General features: G+C 44.8%; 1 protein-coding gene across 1 annotated transcript; it reads left to right on the plus strand.

Moving 5' to 3' along the window:
• The first annotated feature begins 4,610 nt into the window (after positions 1 to 4,610).
• On the plus strand, positions 4,611 to 15,320 carry INHBA (inhibin subunit beta A). Its single transcript, XM_035026517.1, has 2 exons — positions 4,611 to 5,071; positions 14,357 to 15,320. The coding sequence occupies exons 1-2, from the start codon at positions 4,684 to 4,686 to the stop codon at positions 15,241 to 15,243; spliced, it is 1,275 nt and encodes a 424-aa protein (XP_034882408.1). The 5' UTR covers positions 4,611 to 4,683; the 3' UTR covers positions 15,244 to 15,320.
• Positions 15,321 to 22,322: the final 7,002 nt, after the last annotated feature.

Here is a 22,322-nt window from a genome sequence, read left to right on the forward strand (position 1 = left end):
TGCTTCCTCTACCACCCCCACCTTAATTTCCCCTGAGTGAGGAGGCATTTCCAGTGTGGCTCAGCCCTGAGGCTGGGGATTCAGGTAGAGACTGACATCACTGCTGGTGGGCTGACCTGGTAGGTGGGCACCTCGGTGGCATCCGGTGGCCAACTCCATCTGAGTCACACACGTAGAGGGTTGCGCCTCCAGTCGGGGCTCTGCAAATTTCTGGGACACAAATGTGGACAAGGAGCCACCAGGCAGCTCACAAAGAATATCACCTATTATTTTCTGAGCACGCCTTTGACCCTGCAGTTGAGTATTGCCCTTCCCACTTTATAGACCAGGACACGGAGGTCCGAGATTATATGGTTAGTGAGCAGTGGAACCAGGGTCTGATCTGGGTTTGTTTTGTGCCCCCAAAGTCATAAACACGATGGTATTTCCAGGACACCGGGGCTCATGCCTGGGAGAGGGGTGGGTTCAGAGGCCATGCAGGCCAGGGCTGTCCAGGAGTGCTCATCAAAAAGGCTGGTGAAGTTCCTTTCTTACATAGGGTTTGAGTCCCTCCCTCTGATTCCAAACTGATGGGCAGGCAGTTTTGGAGTTAACCAGCACCGATCTTGTTTCTGTCTTTCCTTCCCAGACTCCCTCTGTTCCTCTACAGCCTAATGATTTAATTTCTTACTTTATTTCTGCTTATGCAGTTCTTAGAATACCCCCCCCCACCCCAATGTACAGCTCACCATCCACACTCTCTCTGTGTTTAGCCAAGGCAGACCCTCCTACACAGCAAACTTCTGGTGTCCTAAAGGAACCTCCTTAAACTACACATCAGGAGGCCAGAGCCTCTATATTTTGCTTGTGGGCACAGTGAAAAGTTTATTTTATGCATGTTAAATCCTGCATACAAAACAACATATCTGGTCATATGGCTTTCATTAGCTCCCAATTTTGCACATTTTATTCAACTTGTCATGAGTACCCGGCTTAGGCTTCAGCTATACTCCTTCAAACAACCCTTCCCCACTATGCTTCTCTGAAGATTCCTTCCAACTGTGTTATTTCTCAGCCTTGCTAGCCACCCTCTCCCCCAACAAAAACTCTAGTCATCTTAACCCCTATTCCAAAGAATGTTCATTTCTTTTCATTAATCTCATGTTATATTTGTAACAATTTAGAAATCATAGGACTTGAAGTTCTGATAAAAAAGAATGATGTGTGAGCTTGCTTTCTTTCTCTGCTAGTTGGATTGTGATTCTAAAGGCTTGGGGAGGATATTTATAAAGTTCACTAGCAGAGAATGAGTATTTTCAAACTTCTTGGTGATACATGATTTATGAAGCAGACATTCAATTTCAAGATGTAAAATAACAGTGTAAGTCGGGGGAGGGCAGACCATCATCCTATAGGTATACGTATTTTCCTATTTTGTCCTCAGTGAAGGATCTTATTTTAGAAAGTAAAATCAGAATCCCTATAAAGAGCACTGCAAATTTTCTTCCCTGTAAGAAACAATAAAATACTTTGTAAATAGAGGCAACTTCGTGAAGTAACAGATGTTTTATGTGAAGACATAAAACCGAACCTGAATATAATGAGAAGTGTGTGCTCGAGCAGTAAAAGTTGGAAGCTGGACACTCAGTGAGCTATAACCGTTCAATGCCAGTGTTTTTCTAAAAGGTAGTCTAGTCGGTCAGAGGTTTAACTGGCTCAGTGATCACCAAGTAGTATCCCAGCAGCCAAGAAAGGCTTTCCATTAGATAATGAATTATGAAATATGTCTCACACTGGAAAAACCAGTCATCTGCTGATGTCATGCTGATTCTAACCAATCCCAAACAAAGCCCCAGCCCTCCTCTGTTTGAGTGGTACCAATGTGTGAGTGTGCAAAGTAGTAGTACAGTATAAAACTTCAGAGTGCCAATACCATGAAGAGGAACTCTTCAGACAGCTCTTACCACATGATACAAGAGTCTGCTGGTGAAAGAGAGAGGACCGGAAAGGTAATGCTTTTTAACTCTTACTTAGGAGGTCTTGACACATGCAGCTTCAGAAAGGTTAGAAGGAATTTACTTACTGCATTTCCATGCACGTTGTTGATTTGTACCTTTGGATATGATTCAGGCAGGTTAATGAAGCTTTTAATAGTAGAGCATGCAAATAGATGGCATGTGTATACAGCCCACTCAGCACTTATATACAAGTACATATGCCACAGAGAAAGCTGTTTTTAAGAGCTACATTCACCAACAGTAAATTCAGGGAACGCACACACACTCACAGACAGAGGGGATCCAAATATTGATAAGCTGCCCTTATCTACATTTGGCTATTAAGACTCTCTGAGTTGTTTGGAGTCATTAAACTTTGAGTTTTATTTCAGACTCTCTTGTAAAATTTAACTGGACTACAACATGCTTTGGGTACTGTGTATGTGACGCCAAATACGGTAGATTATGTTAAGTTTTGGATTTCGAAGATGTTTTATTAACGGGTTATAATGCAGATGCCCCCCCCCCCTTCTCTTTCCCCACCCCCCCCAAAAAAAAAAAAAAAAAAAAATTAGACTCTTTAGGGAATGTCCACCAAGTCGTAAGAAGAAGAGCAGAGTAATTGATGTTCCTGGAGGAGAAATCCCAAACTGTGATAGATGGCTTGGAACAGACAAAGTCTTGCAAGTAATTGTTTTGGAAAAGGGGGACAGTGTGTCAGATTCAGAGAAGAATTGTTATCTGTGCAAACTGTAATTTTACCTTAATGCCACAATTTCTTCGCCCTCCTCCCCTTGCCCTCAGATCCTAGGCTTGTGGGAATGATACTTATTAACTTTTTCCACCCAGAGCGCATTGCTTAACTATAATACTCTGAGCACACTAGGTGTCAGATATAAGCTGACTGCATCTACAGAAACTGAGGGCTTATGTGTGGGAAAGAAACCGAGAGAGAAGGAAAGCTTTAACAGATGGACCTCTTAAAGATACTTCTGCATGATAAAAGCAATAAGACAGAAAATGAAAAAAGGGTGGGGGGGGGAGAATAAAAAAAACTCAGAGAGGCATTGTTTAAAAATTCACATTTTTCTTTTTCTGTGAACATTGAAATCCGTGATGATTTCATCTGTGCTTTTCCTTTGAGGGGAAAAAGGATTCATCAAGGGGCCAGTCCAGGACCCCTTTGGTCCAGGACAGGGTAGGGGGCAGGCTGAAAAACTCTCACATGGCAGAGGAAATCATTGGCCAATATATTTTAGAGATTCTTTTCCCCTGGGACCAGTTATCCAAGCCCTATAGGAGCACACTGTTTGTAGGAAATGTTGTGGGAAAGGCCAAATGAACTTTGCACTTTATCTGTGAAGTCGGGGCAGGAGGTGGTAGGCTGTAATTTGTGAGTCTGTGAGTGTGAGTGTGTGTGCGCGCGCGCGCGTGCGGGGCAGAGGGGGCGGCGGCTAGGGAGGAGGGAGAGAGTTTCAGGTGACAGGAGCAGGTAGAATACTGCCCGTGCATCCTTCAGTGCCCGACTGCATTTTGCAGTTGGGAAAAGTAGAGTGTCTGAGATGACCCCGAAGAGAAGTTCTACTCCGTTCCCCTCAGATCCCCTGCCAGAGCGTGTGACCCTGAACATTTAAATATGAATGAATGGGAAGCCAGCAACCTCCGGGACTCCCTGTGGCCCGGCCCCGCTGACCGGCCCCGGCGGCTCCCGGCCACTCTGCCCCGACCCCCGCCCCCCACTACCTGTCCGCCCACCTCCCAGAAGCCCCGCCTCCCGAGGCCGGGCGGGGGTCACCTAGAGCTGCGGCCACGTAGGGGTGGAGGGCCCTGGGGGCAGACCGTTTCAACTTAGTCATCCCAGGAGATTGGGACAGTGCCTCCCAGTGGGGTTTTCTCTCCCCTCCAAAAGAGGAAGAAGGTGAAGCAAGGAGACTGGGCAGAGACAGAGAGAGAGAGAGAAAAAGGGGAAGTAGAACAAAATTAGGAGGATTTCTTTCAGAAGGGAAAGTAGAACTCCCGAGAATGGTGATATCTGAAGAGAGGTGTGTGTGAGGGAACAGTGAGCAGAAGGAAAGCAGCCTGTCAGAAAACGGGCTGTCCCTCCCCTTCCTAATCACAGCCTCTACTCACAGACAAACTCCCTCCCTCGCCCATTCACGCACTCACTTAGGACCAATCGTTCTCTCTCTCCTCTCTCTCTCTCTCCCTCTCTCTCTCTCTCCCTCTCTCCCCCTCTCTCTCCCTGTCTCTCTCTCCCTGTCTCTCCCTCCCTCCCTCCCTCCCTCTCTCTCCCTCTCCCCCTTCTCTCCTCTCTCTCCCTTTCTCCCTGTCTCTCTCCCTCCCATCCTCTCTCTGTCTCTGTCTGTCTCCCCCCCCCACCCTGTCTCTCCCTCCCTCCCTCTCTCCCTCCCTCCCTCCCTCCCTCCTTCTCTCTTACTCGGAGACAGTCAGAACTCTCCTCCCTGACAACCACAAACCTACAGCACTGACTGCCTTCAGAGAGGGAACCTGCAAACAAAACTTCACAGAAAACTTTTTGTTCTTGTTCCAGAGAATTTGCTGAAGAGGAGAAGGAAAAAAAAAAAAAAAAAAAAAAAAAAAAAACAAGAAAGGAAAAAAAAAAAAAACCAAAAAAACCTGTGCGTGAGGGGGGAGGAAAAGCAGGGCCTTTAAAAAAAAGGCAATCACAACAACTTTTGCTGCCAGGATGCCCTTGCTTTGGCTGAGAGGATTTCTGTTGGCGAGTTGCTGGATTATAGTGAGGAGTTCCCCCACCCCAGGATCCGAGGGGCCCGGCGCAGCCCCCGACTGCCCGTCCTGTGCGCTGGCCACCCTCCCAAAGGATGTACCCAACTCTCAGCCGGAGATGGTGGAGGCCGTCAAGAAGCACATTTTAAACATGCTGCACTTGAAGAAGAGACCCGAAGTCACCCAGCCGGTGCCCAAGGCGGCGCTTCTGAACGCTATCCGAAAGCTTCATGTGGGCAAAGTGGGGGAGAACGGGTACGTAGAGATAGAGGATGATATCGGCAGGAGGGCAGAAATGAATGAACTCATGGAGCAGACCTCGGAGATCATCACGTTCGCAGAAGCAGGTCGGTGCGGGGCATCGGGGGTGGGGGCTGCGTGGCTCTGACCGTCTGGGGACGAACTTCTAGCCCCCAGCCGTGGGGCGCCGCCGGGGGCGGGGGGTGGTGGAGGTCATTCGGTATTGGGCACTGGTGGTGGCCGGAGGGGAGGCGGGGGGAGAGGACTTCACAGAAACGGAATTCTAGGTTGAGCCCTGGCTGGAGAAGGCTCGCTCACACTTGCCGAACTCAGCCGGTCACCCCGGAGGAAGCTCCACGGGCCAATCTGGAGCTGGAAGCCGGGCTGTGAGGGGCTCCCTCGCCCTGCCTCTGAAACCAGATCCCAGCAGCCCCGAGGAAAGCCCGGGCATTTTCGGGTACTGGGGGAGCCCAGGAGGCTTCCGGACCCCCCCATCCAAAGTTTTTATGGGGGGGAGGCGCGGAGTGTGGGGTCGGGGTGGACCGGCACAGATGAAGTCATTGTCTTAAAACAAACCTTCCCTTTAAAAGTCCAGTCAGGGGCCACACCAGAGAAGCAGGGCATACTTATTAGTGACAGTCCTTTTTACCTTCAGAAACTCTGTCTTCTAAGAGCACAGGCATCACATTCTAGGCAGTAAAGAGGTACTTTGGGGGACAGTTGACATTGAACCAGCAGTCACTTTTGGAACACTGACTTTTGCTCTCTCAAAAAAAAAAAAAAAAAAAAAGAGTTTTGTTCTCTGCAAAGTTACTAAGAGCTCTCTGCCAAGGAATGCAACCTTGACAAAGTGCTCTCAGATACTACACTGAACTCTCACTCAATCCTTAAGAGGAAGAACTTTAATAGATTCTAATCATTGGCTCAGGACCACACTAACCTGTTGCTGAATAGAAAAATACCTGCCAGGAGTGTGGCCGTAGACCCGGAGCCAGGTTATTTTTACGGTTATGGGACACAGACCCTTCGCATGCTGCAAGCCCATGCACGCCCCCGGCACACAGATGTGTTAATGCCCTGTTACTTTCATGGTAATGCCAGCCTAAAGAATTGTATCCCTTGCCAGATCCATTTGAAAGGAATGCCATTGTTTTGTTTGGTGGAGCATATGGCCAGTGAAGTACGTGCAGGGACTCCCAGCATTTCTGTTTAAAAGTTTGCTGCAGCAGTATAAACAATTAAGGCAACACTCAGAATTTCCAATCCTGAAAACCTGTTGACTCAGATGTTCTGTTTTCAAGAAAACCATGCCAGACCTGGGCATCCTTTTGGGGGAGCAGATAGCCTGCTGGCTTCCTGGCTTCCCTGGTGAGAGAAGCCCTGATGTCCTACAAGCCTGCCGGCCGGACAGTGTCTCCCTCTCTCTCTCTCTCACCAGAAGCTTCTTTTCAAAGAAGGTCTTTCTTCCTCTAAGCTCTTTCTTGACGCAGGCCCCAAAGGACATGATCATTATGACTTTATCTTTTGAAGCTTCTTGAGCAAACAGTCAGGTTGGCGGTTTCACCTTGCCACTCGCCTTTCCTGATGGCAACGTAGGAAAGAAAGTGCTTACTAACATTGAGTCCAGGGGAGGCGAGTGGGTTCCGGTGGTCTAGAGGTCTGTCTGCTCCCTGTGCAGACAAAGGGACCCTGTATAGGTTTTTATATACCAGTTACCACACATGATGGCTTTAATTGCAGGTCCTACTCAATTGGCCTTACCCGCGTCCGATGACTAAGTATACCTATGTCTGTGACCACTTTTAATATACACCTGATGCAAGCAACAGCCTCTCTTCCTGACCTAGCTGACTTGTCTAGCAAATCACGCTCTTGGCATCGAGAGGTTTTGCAGTGAAAGAATTTGACCTTTCACATTCTTTCTTACTTATGGCCTTCATCTTAGTGGCCGTCTTTTTCTCATTTATATGAAATCTTGTCATTTTTTTTTTAACTTTTCCGTTAGGTGTTTAGTTTAAAAGAAATTGAGTGACTTTTTTAAAAGGTGATTCATTTGACTCACACGTTGACTCCAGTTTAAGGTTTGTAATGGAAAACTCCTCCTGGTTGAGTTTACAACTTGACTTTGGGTGAGCTGCTGGAGTCACAGAAAAGGTTTATGACACACTTACTTATTTTTCTCCTCTGAGAAGTTTCACACTTCAACTTTGAGTTGATTTACTATGATTCCACGGAATTAATGATTGCTATCTGGACAATCTACTCTCCAAGTGGAGTACCAGATGAGTATTTTGTAGCTGATTTTGCCAACCAGGAAAGAGCTTTATCCTCTGAATATACAAAAATGTCTTGTTGCTTTTGGAATAACCCAGCCTTAATAATATTCAAACTATGTCAAATGTAAGAATTTGGAGAAGAGCGGAGGGTATTCATCTTTCTTTCCTCCCCAAACTATTTTGTACCACATGGAATCCAGTGAGTCACTGTCACCGAGTGCCATGCCACAGATGCATCCCCATAGATGCATCTTTCAAACTTAGGATTCCCCAGTTGGGGGGATTCATGTTTAATTTTTGCCTCGACCCTTCTTGACGGTTAAATAAAGCCCATGCTGTGGCCCAGCAGCTGAGGGACTATAAAAAGTTCAAGTGTCTAGAACTCTCAGAACTGAGTTTGTCCCATTTGGGCTCAGGCGGAAGGTGCCCCATCTTTGTAAAGCTGATACGAGTTGTTATTAACTAAGTGGTGAGGAATAGCGCTCGGGCCTTCTGAAACTTCTCCCAACAAATAAAAATTATGCTTTTTAACGCATGTCACCCAAGATTGCTCACCAAGATTACAGCCGGACAGCTGGTACAGAATGCTACCTTAAGACCTTAAAGGAAAAGAAGGGCTGGATGGGGAGGGTCAAGTCAGGTCTCTGTAATTGTCAGTGGAGCTGCAACCAGCGTTCCTCTTGATGGTTCTATCTTATTTTATCTTGCTGTGATCCATGACAATATCTGGTCAGTGTACAATAACAGCATATTCACTGAGTCTTCATATGCAGCCAGATGTATATGCTGATTATCGTCATCAACTTAGCAATCTATAGCACTTGTGGAAGAACAGATGGGGGCAGAAAGACAAATGAAGCTCCAGGAAATGGGAAATTGCTCACTAAAGCCCAGGTCTTGTTGAAAGTAACACATAAATCTCCCCCTCTTGGAGGATTCCGGTTACAGAAGAGTTGAATTAGAGATATAGACTTCCCAAGCAGGGGTCTAAGAAGGCTTGCTTGGATGACTGTTTTCCCCACAGCCCAAGAAAGCCATCTCAAGGTGGAGGTGACTCCCACAGATTCCATGCCAGCCCAAGGAACTTTCCTGCCAATTTCCCCTCACTGAAGGGTGCTTTTAGGGGTTACACACTTTCTTCTCTGAATAACGCGAAGCGGTCGGCCACAAGAGGGCGCATTCCAAAGACTTTTGCTCCTTAGCGGTTAATCTAGGGAAAGGCATTTTCAGCTCCTGGAAGCCCCATTCTGTAGCGCCCAAATCTTGGTGCTTATCAGTTGCCCCCTGCTTCCTCTTATCCTCCAGAAAAAGTTAGGATTTTATGGGATGGGAGAAACATGACTACCTGTGACACAGTAAATGTGACAGAGGAAAGGAAATGGGGATTCTAGTGATACATGTGTACATTCCGGAGCTCTATGGAAGACAGAGGAATGATAAATTTCAGAAGCAAACAAAGCAGAGCGTGGAGAAATGTGACCATGAATCATCAGCAGCACTGATCTGCTCACACATCTCTCCCTAAGACGGCTGGCTGCCTGGCTTTTACCAAAATGCCTTCCATCTCCCCTCATTTCGTTGCCTGGTTTGCCTGTCTTATCAATGCTTTTCACCAGCGACAAATGACAAGTGACTTCCAACAGGGAGGAAAGGGCCGTTTGCTGGCCGCCTTGTGAAAAATTGGGTACAGCTTCGGAGCATGCGTTTGTCTCCGAGCTGAGTGTGGAGCCAAATGGGGGAGGAGAGACAAGGAGCAAGATGCCTGGTGGTTTGGGCCTGTGATGTAGGTGGGTCAGAGTTGGGGTGGGGGGGCCCTCAGAGGGCAGAAAGTCCGCTTTCGAATTTGGAGAACTGGGAGTCATACCTTCCCAGGCACTTTTAGGGAAAACACGTATTTGTCTTGGCCCCTCTTCGGCTACAATATACTCGAGCATGAGCTGTAGATCAGAATTCCTCATACTCCACTGGTTCCTAGATCCAAAATCAAAAGTGCAAAAGTTCTCAGGAACTTTGGAAGAAGTCTCTGAAATTTCTGTGGGTTGAATCTTAAGAATTTTTTCTACTTCTTTTCGGAAACTAAATCCTTGATCTCTCTCTCTCTCTCTCTCTCTCAATTTCACCATCATTGACATGGAAGACACCCGAATGTGGCCAAGCATTTAAAATTCAATAGCAGATCCTAAGAAAAAAAATATGAAGGCTAACAAAATCAGTCCAGATAATTTATGACCAGACTTGTAGTTCTGCCTGCTGCAGGCAAAACCCTGGGCTGCAGGTGAAGGGAAGCATAACCTCTAAGATCTCACCTGATGCCTTCTGCAGAAACCCCCGGAAACAGTTCAAATGCAAAGTTAGTGCTTCAGAGAACACACCTGCGTACCTGGTCACCCTGCATGCTCCTACCATTGACCGCACCAAATCTAGGCACAGTGGAATCTGGGTGCAGAATGGAAAATTCAAGTAACAGCCGCATTTTACCACAAGGCTTTTCCCCCATGGCGAGTTAAAAATCCTCTATAAACAACAAGATCTTCCACATTCACATTAGAGACATAATTATTACCCGTATGTACAAGGGCATGCTTTAGGCAGGACCCTGGTCAGGAAAACAAAACGGAACACAAACGAAACACTGTGTGTGTGTTTGTGTGTGTGTGTGTTGCTTATTTTGTTGGAAATGTTCATACGCCCACAGATCTGAGGTGCAGGGCTTGAAGAAGAGCAGAATTTTGAGTCCTGGTGTGGGGGATGGGAACAGCAAGGGGCTTGGTTGCTTAACTCTTGGCAGGCCTGCTTTCATGATTGAGTTATTAAAAAATTAGAAAAATTCTAAGAGCAAAGGAAAAAGGTGCTTTGGGGTATTCTTCCTTCCAGCTTCCGATCTTCCCTCTTTCCAAGCCCCCCCTGCCCGGCAACGTTTCAAAGGTCTTCCCTGTAAGGGGCCATTTTTATCCCTCCTACTCATTTTTATGCATCTTTCTCTCTCCCCTTGATTTTGTGTCCACCGGGCTCATAGAGGTTTAAGTGATGAAATATTATCACCCACATGGGCTTGCGTGGGACTTTCTTAGTGAATTACTCAGGCAGAGCAGGCTGTGATACAAGCCTTGCTCACGAGCCTCGGGAGGGAAAAAATAGCACAGAGGATGAAAAGAATATTATCAGAGAGTAGGTAATGAAAGGTTAGCAAAGCCAACAGCTCTATCTAGGTAGATAGGTAATAATGCAGGAACCCAGTGCACACCTGTGTAAAGTACTGTACCTGCTCACAAAGCATTGTGGGAAGGCTTCCATTTCAGGATTTGATGCAGGAGCTAGTTAAGTCTAACCTGAAACTGATTAGTAATTGATCCTAAACACCTCAGTTTCAGGCAACCTCCTTCCATTTTTCAAATTGTTATGCGCAGAGATTTGAAGGCTGGAGCATCCTCACAGCATCGCTGCGGTATAACAATCTCTCTTAGGTAAAATACAGATAAAGGGAATAGAATCAAGTGACTCGTTCTATTTTTCATGCCTAAGAAATTTGAGGGTTGTAATATCTTTCTGAAACCTACAGCCCTGATAAATATTAATCATCTCAGCTTCTAGCTGTCTCATTCTCTCCACCCCCTTCTGCAATGAAAGCTAAATGTAAAAGGAAAAAAAAATATTGCACTGCTTAATAAGTCAAATACAATAGAACTTTTAAAATGTACCTGCATATAAGGTAGACATTAGGAAGACTTGCATCTCTCTCTTCCCCCTGGTCTCCTGAGCATTATGGCAACAGCATTTTCATGAAATTGGATCTGTTTTATTTTTTTCCCCTGATAAAATATCATGCAATATACAAATAGCAGTTCCAGAAATGGACACCAGGAGAAGGAGGCGACAGCATGTCAATTAGCAGGGGGAAAATCCAAATGTCAGAAATATGGGGGAGAGATACAGCACGCAGGCAATGGATGCGAATACAGGGACAAGAGTGTTTCAAGCTCAGATAATTAAACCGATGCATAAGTCAGCGCTGTGCCTTCTCCACAATACGCCAGCGATGCCATACAGTTAATTATCAGCCAGGACCAGGTTGAAAGTCATTTTATGATGCCTCTCTGATCCTAATATAACAGCACCTGACAGATTGAGCCCCCTCTAATGAGTACTCTCTTTGTACGATCCTCTCTCAGGAACACTAAATCATTTGCTTCCAAGTACAGCTGCCTGTGAAGAAGGGTGGGGCTTTATCATGCCTTAGAAACCTGCTCTTGTGGAATGAGGGGCTGTCCTGTAGGCTGTTGCTGGAAGCAAGGGGCCTCAGCCCCCTTGGCCCTACAAAAGCAATTTGCATGTGCTGTCTCTCGCTCCTTGTGTCATGTCGGCCAGTTAGCCCACCCTGACTCCCGCCCCCACCCCCAGCATCTGTAGACTGCTCTGGACTCTCTTCATGGAAAGTCCGACGTGGGCTGGTCCGCACTGCCCTCCGGACCCTCTCTTTACCCGAGGACCGTCTGCCTTCACGCCGGCCCCTCCTGCCAAGCCTGGGTAAAAGCCGAGAGGAGCCTGTGGGAATGAGTTACCTGAAACCCAGAGAGCTTTCCCATCCTGAGGACGAGTCAGATTCTCCAGTTTCACACACTTTCCTAGAGAAACAAAACACAACCTTGTGCCCTCTGGCTTCTCTAATTTAGCAGCTACTATCTCTCTGTCTTTACAGTGGCACCCTGCACGGTTTAAGGTTTCAGAAGCTGGCCTGCGTAGAGGCAGAAGGGAGAACAGCCGGTAGCTTGTTACTATTCTCCCCGGGGCAGGGCAGGAGGCGCCTGCACACTCGTCCCGGGGGGGGGGCGGGGGGGGGCTTGGTAGCTTCGGGAAGGACCCTACCGCTTCAGATCTGCTGCAGAGTGTCTTTTTAAATTTAGATCATTAAGCTCTCCTTCCTGGAATCTTCTCTTTTGCTTCCCACCTCCACCACCCCCCCCACCAAAAAAAAACAGCAACAGAAAACCCACCAGGTTTTAGCAAAGGGGAATACTGCATTCACGTTTTGAAAAGAAATCATGCTCCCTAAAAAAAGACAGTCTCCCCTTCTTCTAACTGCTCTCTACTCTGGTGATCTAATTCTAAACCTAGCTTTATCATTCATTTTAACTCCTGCTGGAGACCCAAGGCTGGAGGAAAAGGACCCCACCCCAACCCCCACACCACCACCACCACCACCACCACCGAGCCCAGCCCAGCGTGCTAGCAAGTTTATACCAAGATGCCAGAGAATCTTTTGTATACATATGTAGCCTTTCCTAGCCCTGGCCTCAGTGAATTTACCACTATCAGAATCACAGCGTGCAGAGTGTGTTAAATTAAGAACAGAATCTACAGTGTGCAATGCACAGAAAAGCCTGCCTTCTGCTGCAGAGAACTTGAAACTGTGCCGAAAATTTATAGTACCGTAAACATCTCAGGGCTGAGAGTGATAAGTATGGCTGGATTTCCGTTCGCTATAGAAATCCAGGCAGGGAGACCCTCCTAGGGAGTTGCGAGTTCTAAGATGACCTTCCCTAACACTGTTCTCAGATTTGTGTACGGGATGCGCGCACACCGGGACAGTCATAAGCGGGTACACGCGTGCAGGAGGCGGTTGGGCAAAGAGGACATGTTTCATAGACCACCGAGTGGTGAAAGTGCCACCGAGGGAAGATGTTTCCTCAATCTGAGAATTCCAGTCCGGACACCTGCTCCTTACAGTAAACGTTGCTGCATGTGTAGACATACAGGAGCTTATGGAAAAAGAGAAGGGAGCAGTTTAAGTTAGGCAAGAACTGAATGGTCTCTGAAGCCAACTGTCTCGCCAGTGTGGGGATTTCCTTTCCGTTAGTAGCAGTCGCTGTAATTGGGGCTCATTAAGCTGCATTCGGAAGGGAAGGAGGCAAAAACGGGGGACGCAGCAGTGGGAAGTGGGTCGCTTAATGTAACTTCACTGGATGCTAAAGATGTGATTGCCTCGTTCCTGGTAAACACTGGGCCATGACAGTGAATGAGATAGATAGGATCTCAGACTGGGGGCATCCGAAATCAGACTGACGGGGGTGGGGGGGCCAAGGGGGTCAGGAACTGAACCCTTATCAAGGGCAGCCACTGAGGGTGATGTGTTGGGAGCAGGAATATTCTCGGCAGGGGTCACCGCCTGGCGGTGAGAGAGTGTATGGGATGCACCTGACCTCGAACAAACACCATGTGGCTGCACCACAGAGCACGGGGCACTGGGAGAGAGCTGGGGTTGAAGGCGAAGCTGTGGAGGCTGGCTCGTTTCTGTTTTAAACCTGCTTAGTAGAGCAATGATTGGAGAGGGGCCTGGCTCCATGCTGGAGAGCCAAATGCAAGAAAAGGCTGTTGCAGCGACCTAGGAAAGAAAGGATGGAGGGGTGGGGCAGGTCGTGGCCAGGGAGGAGGAGGCTAGCTCGGTGGGCACTGACCCCACGTACTTACATGGGGGAGGGGAGTGTCTGTGTATTTCTGTGGGAATAGCGCCACTTCCACAACTTGCTAGAGCTCACAGTGGGTTTTCATCCGGGTTAGGCCAAGCCTGCGGTCGAGTGGGTCCAATGTCATTATGCCATTCCCATTTTATAGAAGATGAAACTGAGGTTAAGCAGTGAACAGACGCAGACACCTGCCCCCGCCGCCCCGCCCCCCGCCCCAGGCTCCCAGACACTGACTGAGATCTAGGCTCTCTTCTTTTTAGAGCCAGGAGCTGGACAGATTTTCTCCGGAAAGGGCCAGAGAGCAAACATTTTAAGCTTTGTGGGCCTGTCTCTGTCGTGGCTGTCCAACTCCATGATCTAATGCAAAAGCAGCCATAGATGACCTAGAAAGAAATGAGCATAACTGTTGTCCCATAAAACTTCATTTATGGGCACTGAAGTGTAAATTTCCTATAATTTTCACAAAAATACTCTTTTTCCTCGACCATTTAAAAATGTCCACACCGCCTTGCCCTCCCGCGGGCGGTAACTCGTGACCCCTGCTGCAGATGGCCCGCGGCAGAGGCGCCCGCGTGCCTGAAACGAGTGGGTGGTGACCCCCGGCACAACTAACGAGTGTCCCTGCTCTCTCTCTTGTGCTGTGTTTCGTCCGCAGGCACCACCAGGAAAACGCTGCACTTTGAGATTTCCAAAGAAGGCAGTGACCTGTCGGTGGTGGAGCGGGCCGAAGTCTGGCTCTTCCTCAAAGTCCCCAAGGCCAACAGGACCAGGACCAAAGTCACCATCCAGCTCTTGCAGAAGCACCCCCAGGGCAACGTGGACGCAGGGGAGGAGGCCGAGGAGAGGGGCTTCACGAAGGAGAGGAACGAAGTGTTGATATCGGAAAAGGTGGTGGACGCGAGCAAGAGCACCTGGCACATCTTCCCGGTGTCCAGCAGCATCCAGCGGTTGCTGGACCAGGGCAAGAGCTCCCTGGACGTTCGGATTGCCTGTGAGCAGTGCCACGAGACGGGCGCCAGCCTGGTGCTCCTGGGCAAGAAGAAGAAGAAGGAGGAGGAGGGGGAAGGGAAGAAGAAGGACGGAGGAGACGGAGGGGCAGGGGGAGAGGAGGACAAGGAGCAGTCCCACAGACCTTTCCTCATGCTGCAGGCCCGCCAGTCTGAAGACCACCCCCATCGGCGGCGGCGGCGGGGCTTGGAGTGCGACGGCAAGGTCAACATCTGCTGTAAGAAACAGTTCTTTGTCAGTTTCAAGGACATTGGCTGGAATGACTGGATCATCGCTCCCTCCGGCTATCACGCCAACTACTGCGAGGGTGAGTGCCCAAGCCACATAGCAGGCACGTCGGGGTCCTCGCTCTCCTTTCACTCGACGGTCATCAACCACTACCGCATGCGGGGGCACAGCCCCTTCGCCAACCTCAAGTCGTGCTGTGTGCCCACCAAGCTGAGACCCATGTCCATGCTGTACTATGATGATGGGCAGAACATCATCAAGAAGGACATTCAGAACATGATAGTGGAGGAGTGTGGGTGCTCATAGAGCGCCCTGCCCAGGGGGGACGGGAGCCAGAGTTGTCCAGAGAAGACAGTGGCAAAATGAAGAAATGTTTAAGGTTTCTGAGTTAAACAAGCAGAAAAAAAAAAAAAATAGAAATTAAAAAAAAATAAACTAAAAACAAAACCTGAAACAGATGAAGGAAGATGTGGAAAGATTCCTTAGCCAGGGCTCAGAGATGAAGCAGTGAACAAGACGGGAATTGGGAGGGAGAGGGAGAACAGCACCCCCTTCATTTCTTCTGATATCAAGGTGATGACATCAGTCGCTTACACGGGAGTATTGTCCCCTCCTTTTCAGTCCCCTTTTCAGTGTGAGCCTCGAAGTCGACTTGTCTAGTCTGCAATAACGTGGGCTGGCACAACCCAAATAGCATCTAGAAAGCCATGAGTTTGAAAGAGCCAATTACAGGCGCTTTCCCACCCAGTTACCCAGGTCGTAAGGTATGTCTGTGTGACCCTCTCTCTGTGTATATCAGCCCGTGCGCACACGCACACACACACAGACACACACACACACACACGGAGGCATTTCCACACGGCACATGCACACACATACTGGTAAGGGAACAATGGTGTGCAGCTGGTCACACTTCTTTTTCTGTACCAGTTTTGCAACAAAGCAGAACAGAACAAAAAACCAACCTAAAAACAAAACAAAACAAAAATCTGAGAACAAGAATGGGAAGAGAGCAAAATCAAGGAACAAAGAATACCAAGTTACATTTCGTTAAGGTGCTTATGACTTAGTACTATGCAACCTAATAGGTTTGAAACTGTTTACCTGAGAGAGAACAAAATGAGAGACTTTTTTGTATTGGAAGTAACCTGATTAATTTTTATTTTCTTCAAGGAGAGATACTTGAAAGGAATATGTTTGTCCATCTGTTGGATCCAAACATTTCTATATTTTGTAAATGTTGTTTTTTTTTTTATCGTTTACTATTTGCACTACAATGGTGTTTGACCTGTCTAATCCTTATTTAACAAGTATTTTCTTTGGGTGGGGGTGGGGGGGGTTTAAGAGCTGCACTTAATGTGAGCTATAAGAGAACTGCTAAGCACACAAAATAGCTATTTTTATTATTATAATTATAATTATTATTATTATTTTGTACCTTAAAAAATAGACACATACACCAAAGACATTTGTGTGAGCCTTTAAAACAGTCTGTCTGTGGTTGGTATCATTCACCATCAGTGAGTCAGGGGTTGGGATTCAAGGCGGAGGAGGGCGGATTGTGTTCAGGCGGAAAGGACCTGAGAAGTTCGGTTTTTGACTCCTTTGACATCCACGAAGCGGGACATTTCATACTGGAAGTACAGTAGCTGTGCACTGTTAGTTATCCCAGAACACTACATGCTTGTCTGTGTATATGTACGTGGCCTGTGCATACGCATACCTGTGTGAATATATACACGGATCGCATCATGCCCATGCACATTTTAAGCACGTCAGGCTGTCATTTTGTAATGTTCTTAAAGCAATGAATGTTTGTGTGCAAAACACAGTATTTTTAAGAAGGATAGGCTATAGTTTTTGCTTTTCCTCCGAACTAGGTGGGCACATTTCAAAAAATGTGGATGGGAAGAAGCCTGGAAACTCCAGTGACTATTCAGCAAGACCCTCTTTCATTGTGCAGGGACCCAGCTCCCTCCTCTTTCTCGCCACCCCCCCCCCACCTCTATCCCACCAGGTATTCCCTGCAGGGAAAACAGGAAACTCATGTTCTTCAAGGTTCTAGGCTGATTTTTTTGTGTGTTTTGTGACTTATATTTATTATCTATTGGAATCAATCTTAAATCGGAAAGCTTTTTCGGAAAGAAACAAAAAATTCATCTTTAGTCCAAAATAAGAGTTGGGTACTTTTTTTTTTTTTTTTTTTTGATGATTAAGGCCTAATTCTGAGAACTATGACTTGCTGGGCTAAATAATGTTGTTGTCACTAATTAAAAGATAAATAACTTGGGGGGAAGGTCTTAAGAGATTGAGAAGAAGAAAGAGAACTGCAGGGAGGCATCAGTGACAAAAATCCCTAATATTTTAATTTACAGCCAAAACTCTTGATATATAAGTTTGTGTGTATTGACTCAGATGCAAAAAAGAAAAAAAAAAAAACACTTTGTTTTATAAATATCAAAGTACATGCTTAAAGCTAAATTTCTACTAATTTATTCCACAATATTTAGCTTGCCTAGAATAGCTAATAAGTTATTCATTTATATGCTTTTAAAAATACAGAGCCTTATTTTTACTGACTTGTTTGAGGTTTGCAAAAATTGAAAAAAATACTAATAATTTGGAAAAATTGCATTCATTAGTATTTTGTAAAATACTGAAGCTTTCAGCCCTATGTCAATTCATAGATTTTTTTAAAAAAATTAGTTGTAAAAAATAAAATAGTGAGAAACCAAACATTACTAAAGGTGGCTTAGCTCTTCTTGAAATATATATCCTAAATTGGTGTACTATAACACTAGGCTGTATGTAGGCAAATTATTTTAATGTTGTTACTGGGTAGATATACTTACTACATCTTGAGGTCCACCCTTTCTTATGCAGAAATACAACATGTACTCCATGAGAGTGGACTCTACGTGTAAGAGGGAGAGCGTGCAAAGTTAGTACTTGCTTCCTCACTCTTAACCATTGACCAGGAAATCATTCAGGTGGGGAAGGTGGGCATGGTGAGGGAAGTTTCAAGGAGAGGGGGATGGCGATGTTCAACTTTAGAAATTTGCATGAAAAACTTAAAGGGCCTTTTGGACTGCTGCTTATTTGGTAGTGGCGCTAATAATGGAACCCATGGAAATAGTGTGGGGACCCAAGTCCTAGTTCGCAGTGCACTAGCAGAGATGGCCAGGGCAGTGGGAAAAGCAGGATGCTCGAAAGACAGCTGATACCTGTTTGTGGCTCCCATTCATCTCAAGTGTGTGCGCCATCTTGTTTAAAAGAGTGCTCGACACAGTGGGGATAAGAAGGAGTTTGATTGGTGGCCATAGTGATTGGAAGTGGAGCAAAATGAAATTCCATATGATAATATTTTAATGGGATGTGTTAATTGAAATTAAATGATTAGGTTGTCAAACATCCCCAAACTTTGACATTATTTCATTAAATTTATGTGGCCTTGAACTAGAATTATAAATTGCTGCTATCTTTAATAATCTTGGAAGATATGCTGGTTTGTAAACAACCACACTTTTCATGTAGCAGCACGAGGCCAAAAGAAAAAGCTTTTAAATTCTACCATATTGGGTTCCTCACAGTAGGTTTTCCTTAAAACAGGGTGGCTCTATCTGATCTTAGCATCTCTCTACTCTTTCTCTAGGGCTGATCTCTAGGCTCTTAAAAACCTACTCATACCAATCTTAAAAGCTCTGAAAAGTATTTGACCCCAAGTATTTTTTAAGAATGATAAATATTTGGTAGTTTGGATTCTTTCTTTTTTTTTTCTTTCTTTCTTTTTTTTCTCTTTCTTTCTTTCTTTCTTTCTTTCTTTCTTTCTTTCTTTCTTTCTTTCTTTCTTTCTTTCTTTCTTTCTCTTCTTTCTTCCTTCCTTTCTTTTTTCTTTCTCTTTCTTTCTTTCTTCCTTTCCTTCCTTCTTTCTTTTTATTTTTTTTTCAAAAAAAGCATGGCAAATTCCAGCACACTGAGTTGGGATTTTCTTGTCCCTAAAGACCAAACAATTTCATAGATATTTAAGATTGATTCCACACTTTGTTTTCAAGGAGAATGCCTGCATTCTCCTCTAAGGAAGAGCAAGTGAATTTTGTTTTTCACCCCCCATGGGATTGGACCTCAAGAAGTAACTTTAAAAAACAGAGAACACAAATGCCTCAGTTGTATTAAGTTTAGATTCAAATTATTATGTTCACTTGAAAAAAATGATTTCCTGGGGGCCTTTTGGCAACTTCCCTTTCAATGTAGAGAAGAACTTAGTCACCCTGAAACCCTACACAATAAATTGGAACTTGTAGATGTGGGCAGAAGGTTTGGGGGTGGACATTGTGTGTGTTTAAATTAAACCCTTTATCACTGAGAAGCTGTTGTATGGGTCAGAGAAAATGAATGCTTAGAAGCTGTTCACATCTTCAAGAGCAGAAGCAAACCACATGTCTCAGCTACATTATTTATTTTTTATGCATAAAGTGAATCATTTCTTCTGTATTAATTTCCAATGGGTTTTACCCTCTATTTAAATGCTTTGAAAAACAGTGCATTGACAATGGGTTGATATTTTTCTTTAAAAGAAAAATATAATTATGAAAGCCAAGATAATCTGAAGTCTGTTTTGTTTTAAAACTTTTTATGTTCTGTGGTTGATGTTGTTTGTTTGTTTGTTTTTATTTTTTTATTTTTATTATTATTATTTTTTTTTTTGGCATACTACATGCAGTTCTTTAACCGACGTCTGTTTGGCTAATGTAATTAAAGTTGTTAATTTATATGAGTGCATTTCAACTATGTCAATGGTTTCTTAATATTTATTGTGTAGAAGTACTGGTAATTTTTTTATTTACAATATGTTTAAAGAGATAACAGTTTGATATGTTTTCATGTGTTTATAGCAGAAGTTATTTATTTCTATGGCATTCCAGCGGATATTTTGGTGTTTGCGAGGCATGCAGTCAATATTTTGTACAGTTAGCAGACAGTATTCAGCAACGCCTGATAGCTTCTTTGGCCTTATGTTAAATAAAAAACCTGTTTGGGATTTATTTTTTATTTTTATTTTTATTTTATGTCTTACTGGTTTTCCAAGATCAACTTTGCACACATATTGCTACACCCTTTGCTGGGTGATAATTTCGTTTCTCCTGTAATTATCGGGACGAGCATGAGAATACAGACTGAATGGGAGAGAGAGGACAAAAGCTGGAACGAGAGAACTCAGAGAGGAAAAGAATAAATATTGCTGTGGCAAGGCTTTGTAATAGGCTGCAGATGCTTGGACCAGCAATAGATGTATTTTATTCATTTTGTTAATTTCCCATTTCTCAAACTGTAGTGGCGAATAACATGAAATAAAGTAATATTCCTTTCTTCCCTCCCTTCTTCTCTCATTCCCTCCCTCCTTCCCTTCTTCCCTCTCTCCTTCTCTCCTTCTTCTCTCCTTCTGTCCCTCCCCCCTTCTTCCTCCTTTCTTCCTCCTTTCCCTTCTGGCTAGAAAACTGGAATTGCAGGGAGCAACTAGGGCTAGAAAAAGATACAACTTAGGAAAGAAAAGAACAGGGACCAACAGGACCAATAGGGCCTCACAGAAGTCTAGTCAAGGATGAACTGACGATCTTTCTTTCTATAGGTTTTGCTATAGTATCTGTGTCCATCTAAGGGCTTGTATGGAGGCAGTAACACTTGTAAATGCCCATGTGAACCAAGCAAGTCCCCAAGTGACCACCTGCTAGATGTTTTCCCTTTTACAGATGAATCAGAGGCATCAAGTAACATTAATTGGAACGAAGATTCCAAGCCAGGTCTATATTCAAGTTTAAAGTTTATTATTATTATTATTTTGCTGCTCCATACTCCAATTTTGGTGTTAGATTCCTTATGTCTTGAGGGAAAAAAAAGGAGGGGGTAGGGTGGGGGTTGAGTGTTGAAGACACTTCTAACTTCTTACCACAGACACTTTATACCCACCAGAAAGTTTACTTATCTCCAAGTAAAATGCCAAGTTCATGTAAATTCATATGAAACCCTTTTTATTTGTCTTAGGTAGGAAAGTTACATTTCCTGAAAATTAAAAAATAAGAGTTGTTACAGTTTTGCTTTATATTTACAAATATGTCTTACTTTTCTATTCTTTTATTTTGCTGGATGAAACCTTTGACCTGTTTACTTTATGGGCCCAGTGATATTTGCGTGTATGTCCGCACACACGTGCAGACACGAGCGAGTGCATTAACCTTCAATTCCCGCCAGGTTTAATAATGATTGCATGTTAGTAACTAAGTAAAAACCCCAGCGAATTACAAACGTTATTAGGAAATTTATACAGATGTTATTATAAATTAAGGCAAAAATGACTGAAAGAAAGCAAAAGTCAGGTATAGAAAAATATATAAGTATGTATATATTACACATCTAACCTATGTGATGAAGATACATATATATGAGGCACAGAAAGAGAAAGAATGTATCATCGTTTAAAAGAAACATCTAAATCCATCTCCTATAGAGGTTAGATGCTTTCTCAGAAAACAGTTGTCTGAGGAGGTATCCAAAAGAAAGGGAACAGAGAGCCGCATTAATTCCTTTTTGCATCAAATATGGAGTCAGCTCCTTTGACAGAGTTCTCTTGTTTCTTCATTGATCCAATGTTAAGTCTTCTCTTTGGTCCATGAAAAGGCAGGATTCTTTAGAAATTCTCCATTACACCCTTTGAGGCTTTCTTTAATTGTCATGTAATTAACAGTAAGAAAAAAAGGGAGGCAAATTGTTTATCCACAAGCGGAAAAAAAAAAAAAACAAAAACCCACAGAGCTGTTTCGGGACTTTTTGGAAATCGACAATTGCCCCACTTGCCTGTGTGCACTTTGAGAAGAGCCTGAAATCCTAGGGGTCCAGCAGGACCTCAAGTCACTAGGGGGACACCCGAGAAGTCCCTTTCTCACAGAAAACTTGGCCGTTGAAATCCAAAACTGGTTTCAAGAACTATTAGGCCAACTGCCTGAATAAAAACGAGGAGGGATCTTCCTTTTTAAAAACTGTTCAGGAAGGAGTCAGAGGAAGTACTGAGAGAAGGTCCGGTCGGTGACAGAAAAGAACACGGAGAAAAAAAAAAAGCCACCCAGGGCAGAAGTTAATGTGCTTGCTGTAATTCCTACTGTCGTGGTGGTAGCGGGGCCTGCATCATTGTTATGTGGGGACACAGTGTTCTGAGACAAATGCTATAATGTGGCAACAAAGATCCCATCAAATATATACGCCTCTCATTAATGAAGTTGTCCCAACACAGTCAAGCACCACAGCCTAAGTTGTTTTGAAAAGCTTGCTACTCACATGGGATAAAGGCAGTCATTATGGGGGAACTCATCCATTGTGAAAGAAAGAAAGAAAGA

This window comes from Mirounga leonina, unplaced genomic scaffold (assembly GCF_011800145.1).
Source record: "Mirounga leonina isolate KUSES-001 unplaced genomic scaffold, KU_Mleo_1.0 Mir_199, whole genome shotgun sequence".
Lineage (NCBI taxonomy): Eukaryota > Metazoa > Chordata > Mammalia > Carnivora > Phocidae > Mirounga > Mirounga leonina.

Bases quoted from the DNA above. Each gene is read 5' to 3' on its own strand.
- INHBA (XM_035026517.1), top strand. From the start codon at position 4,684: ATGCCCTTGCTTTGGCTGAGAGGATTTCTGTTGGCGAGTTGCTGGATT. The intron at 5,072-14,356 runs GTCGGTGCGGGG...TTTCGTCCGCAG, and splicing joins CATCACGTTCGCAGAAGCAG to GCACCACCAGGAAAACGCTG.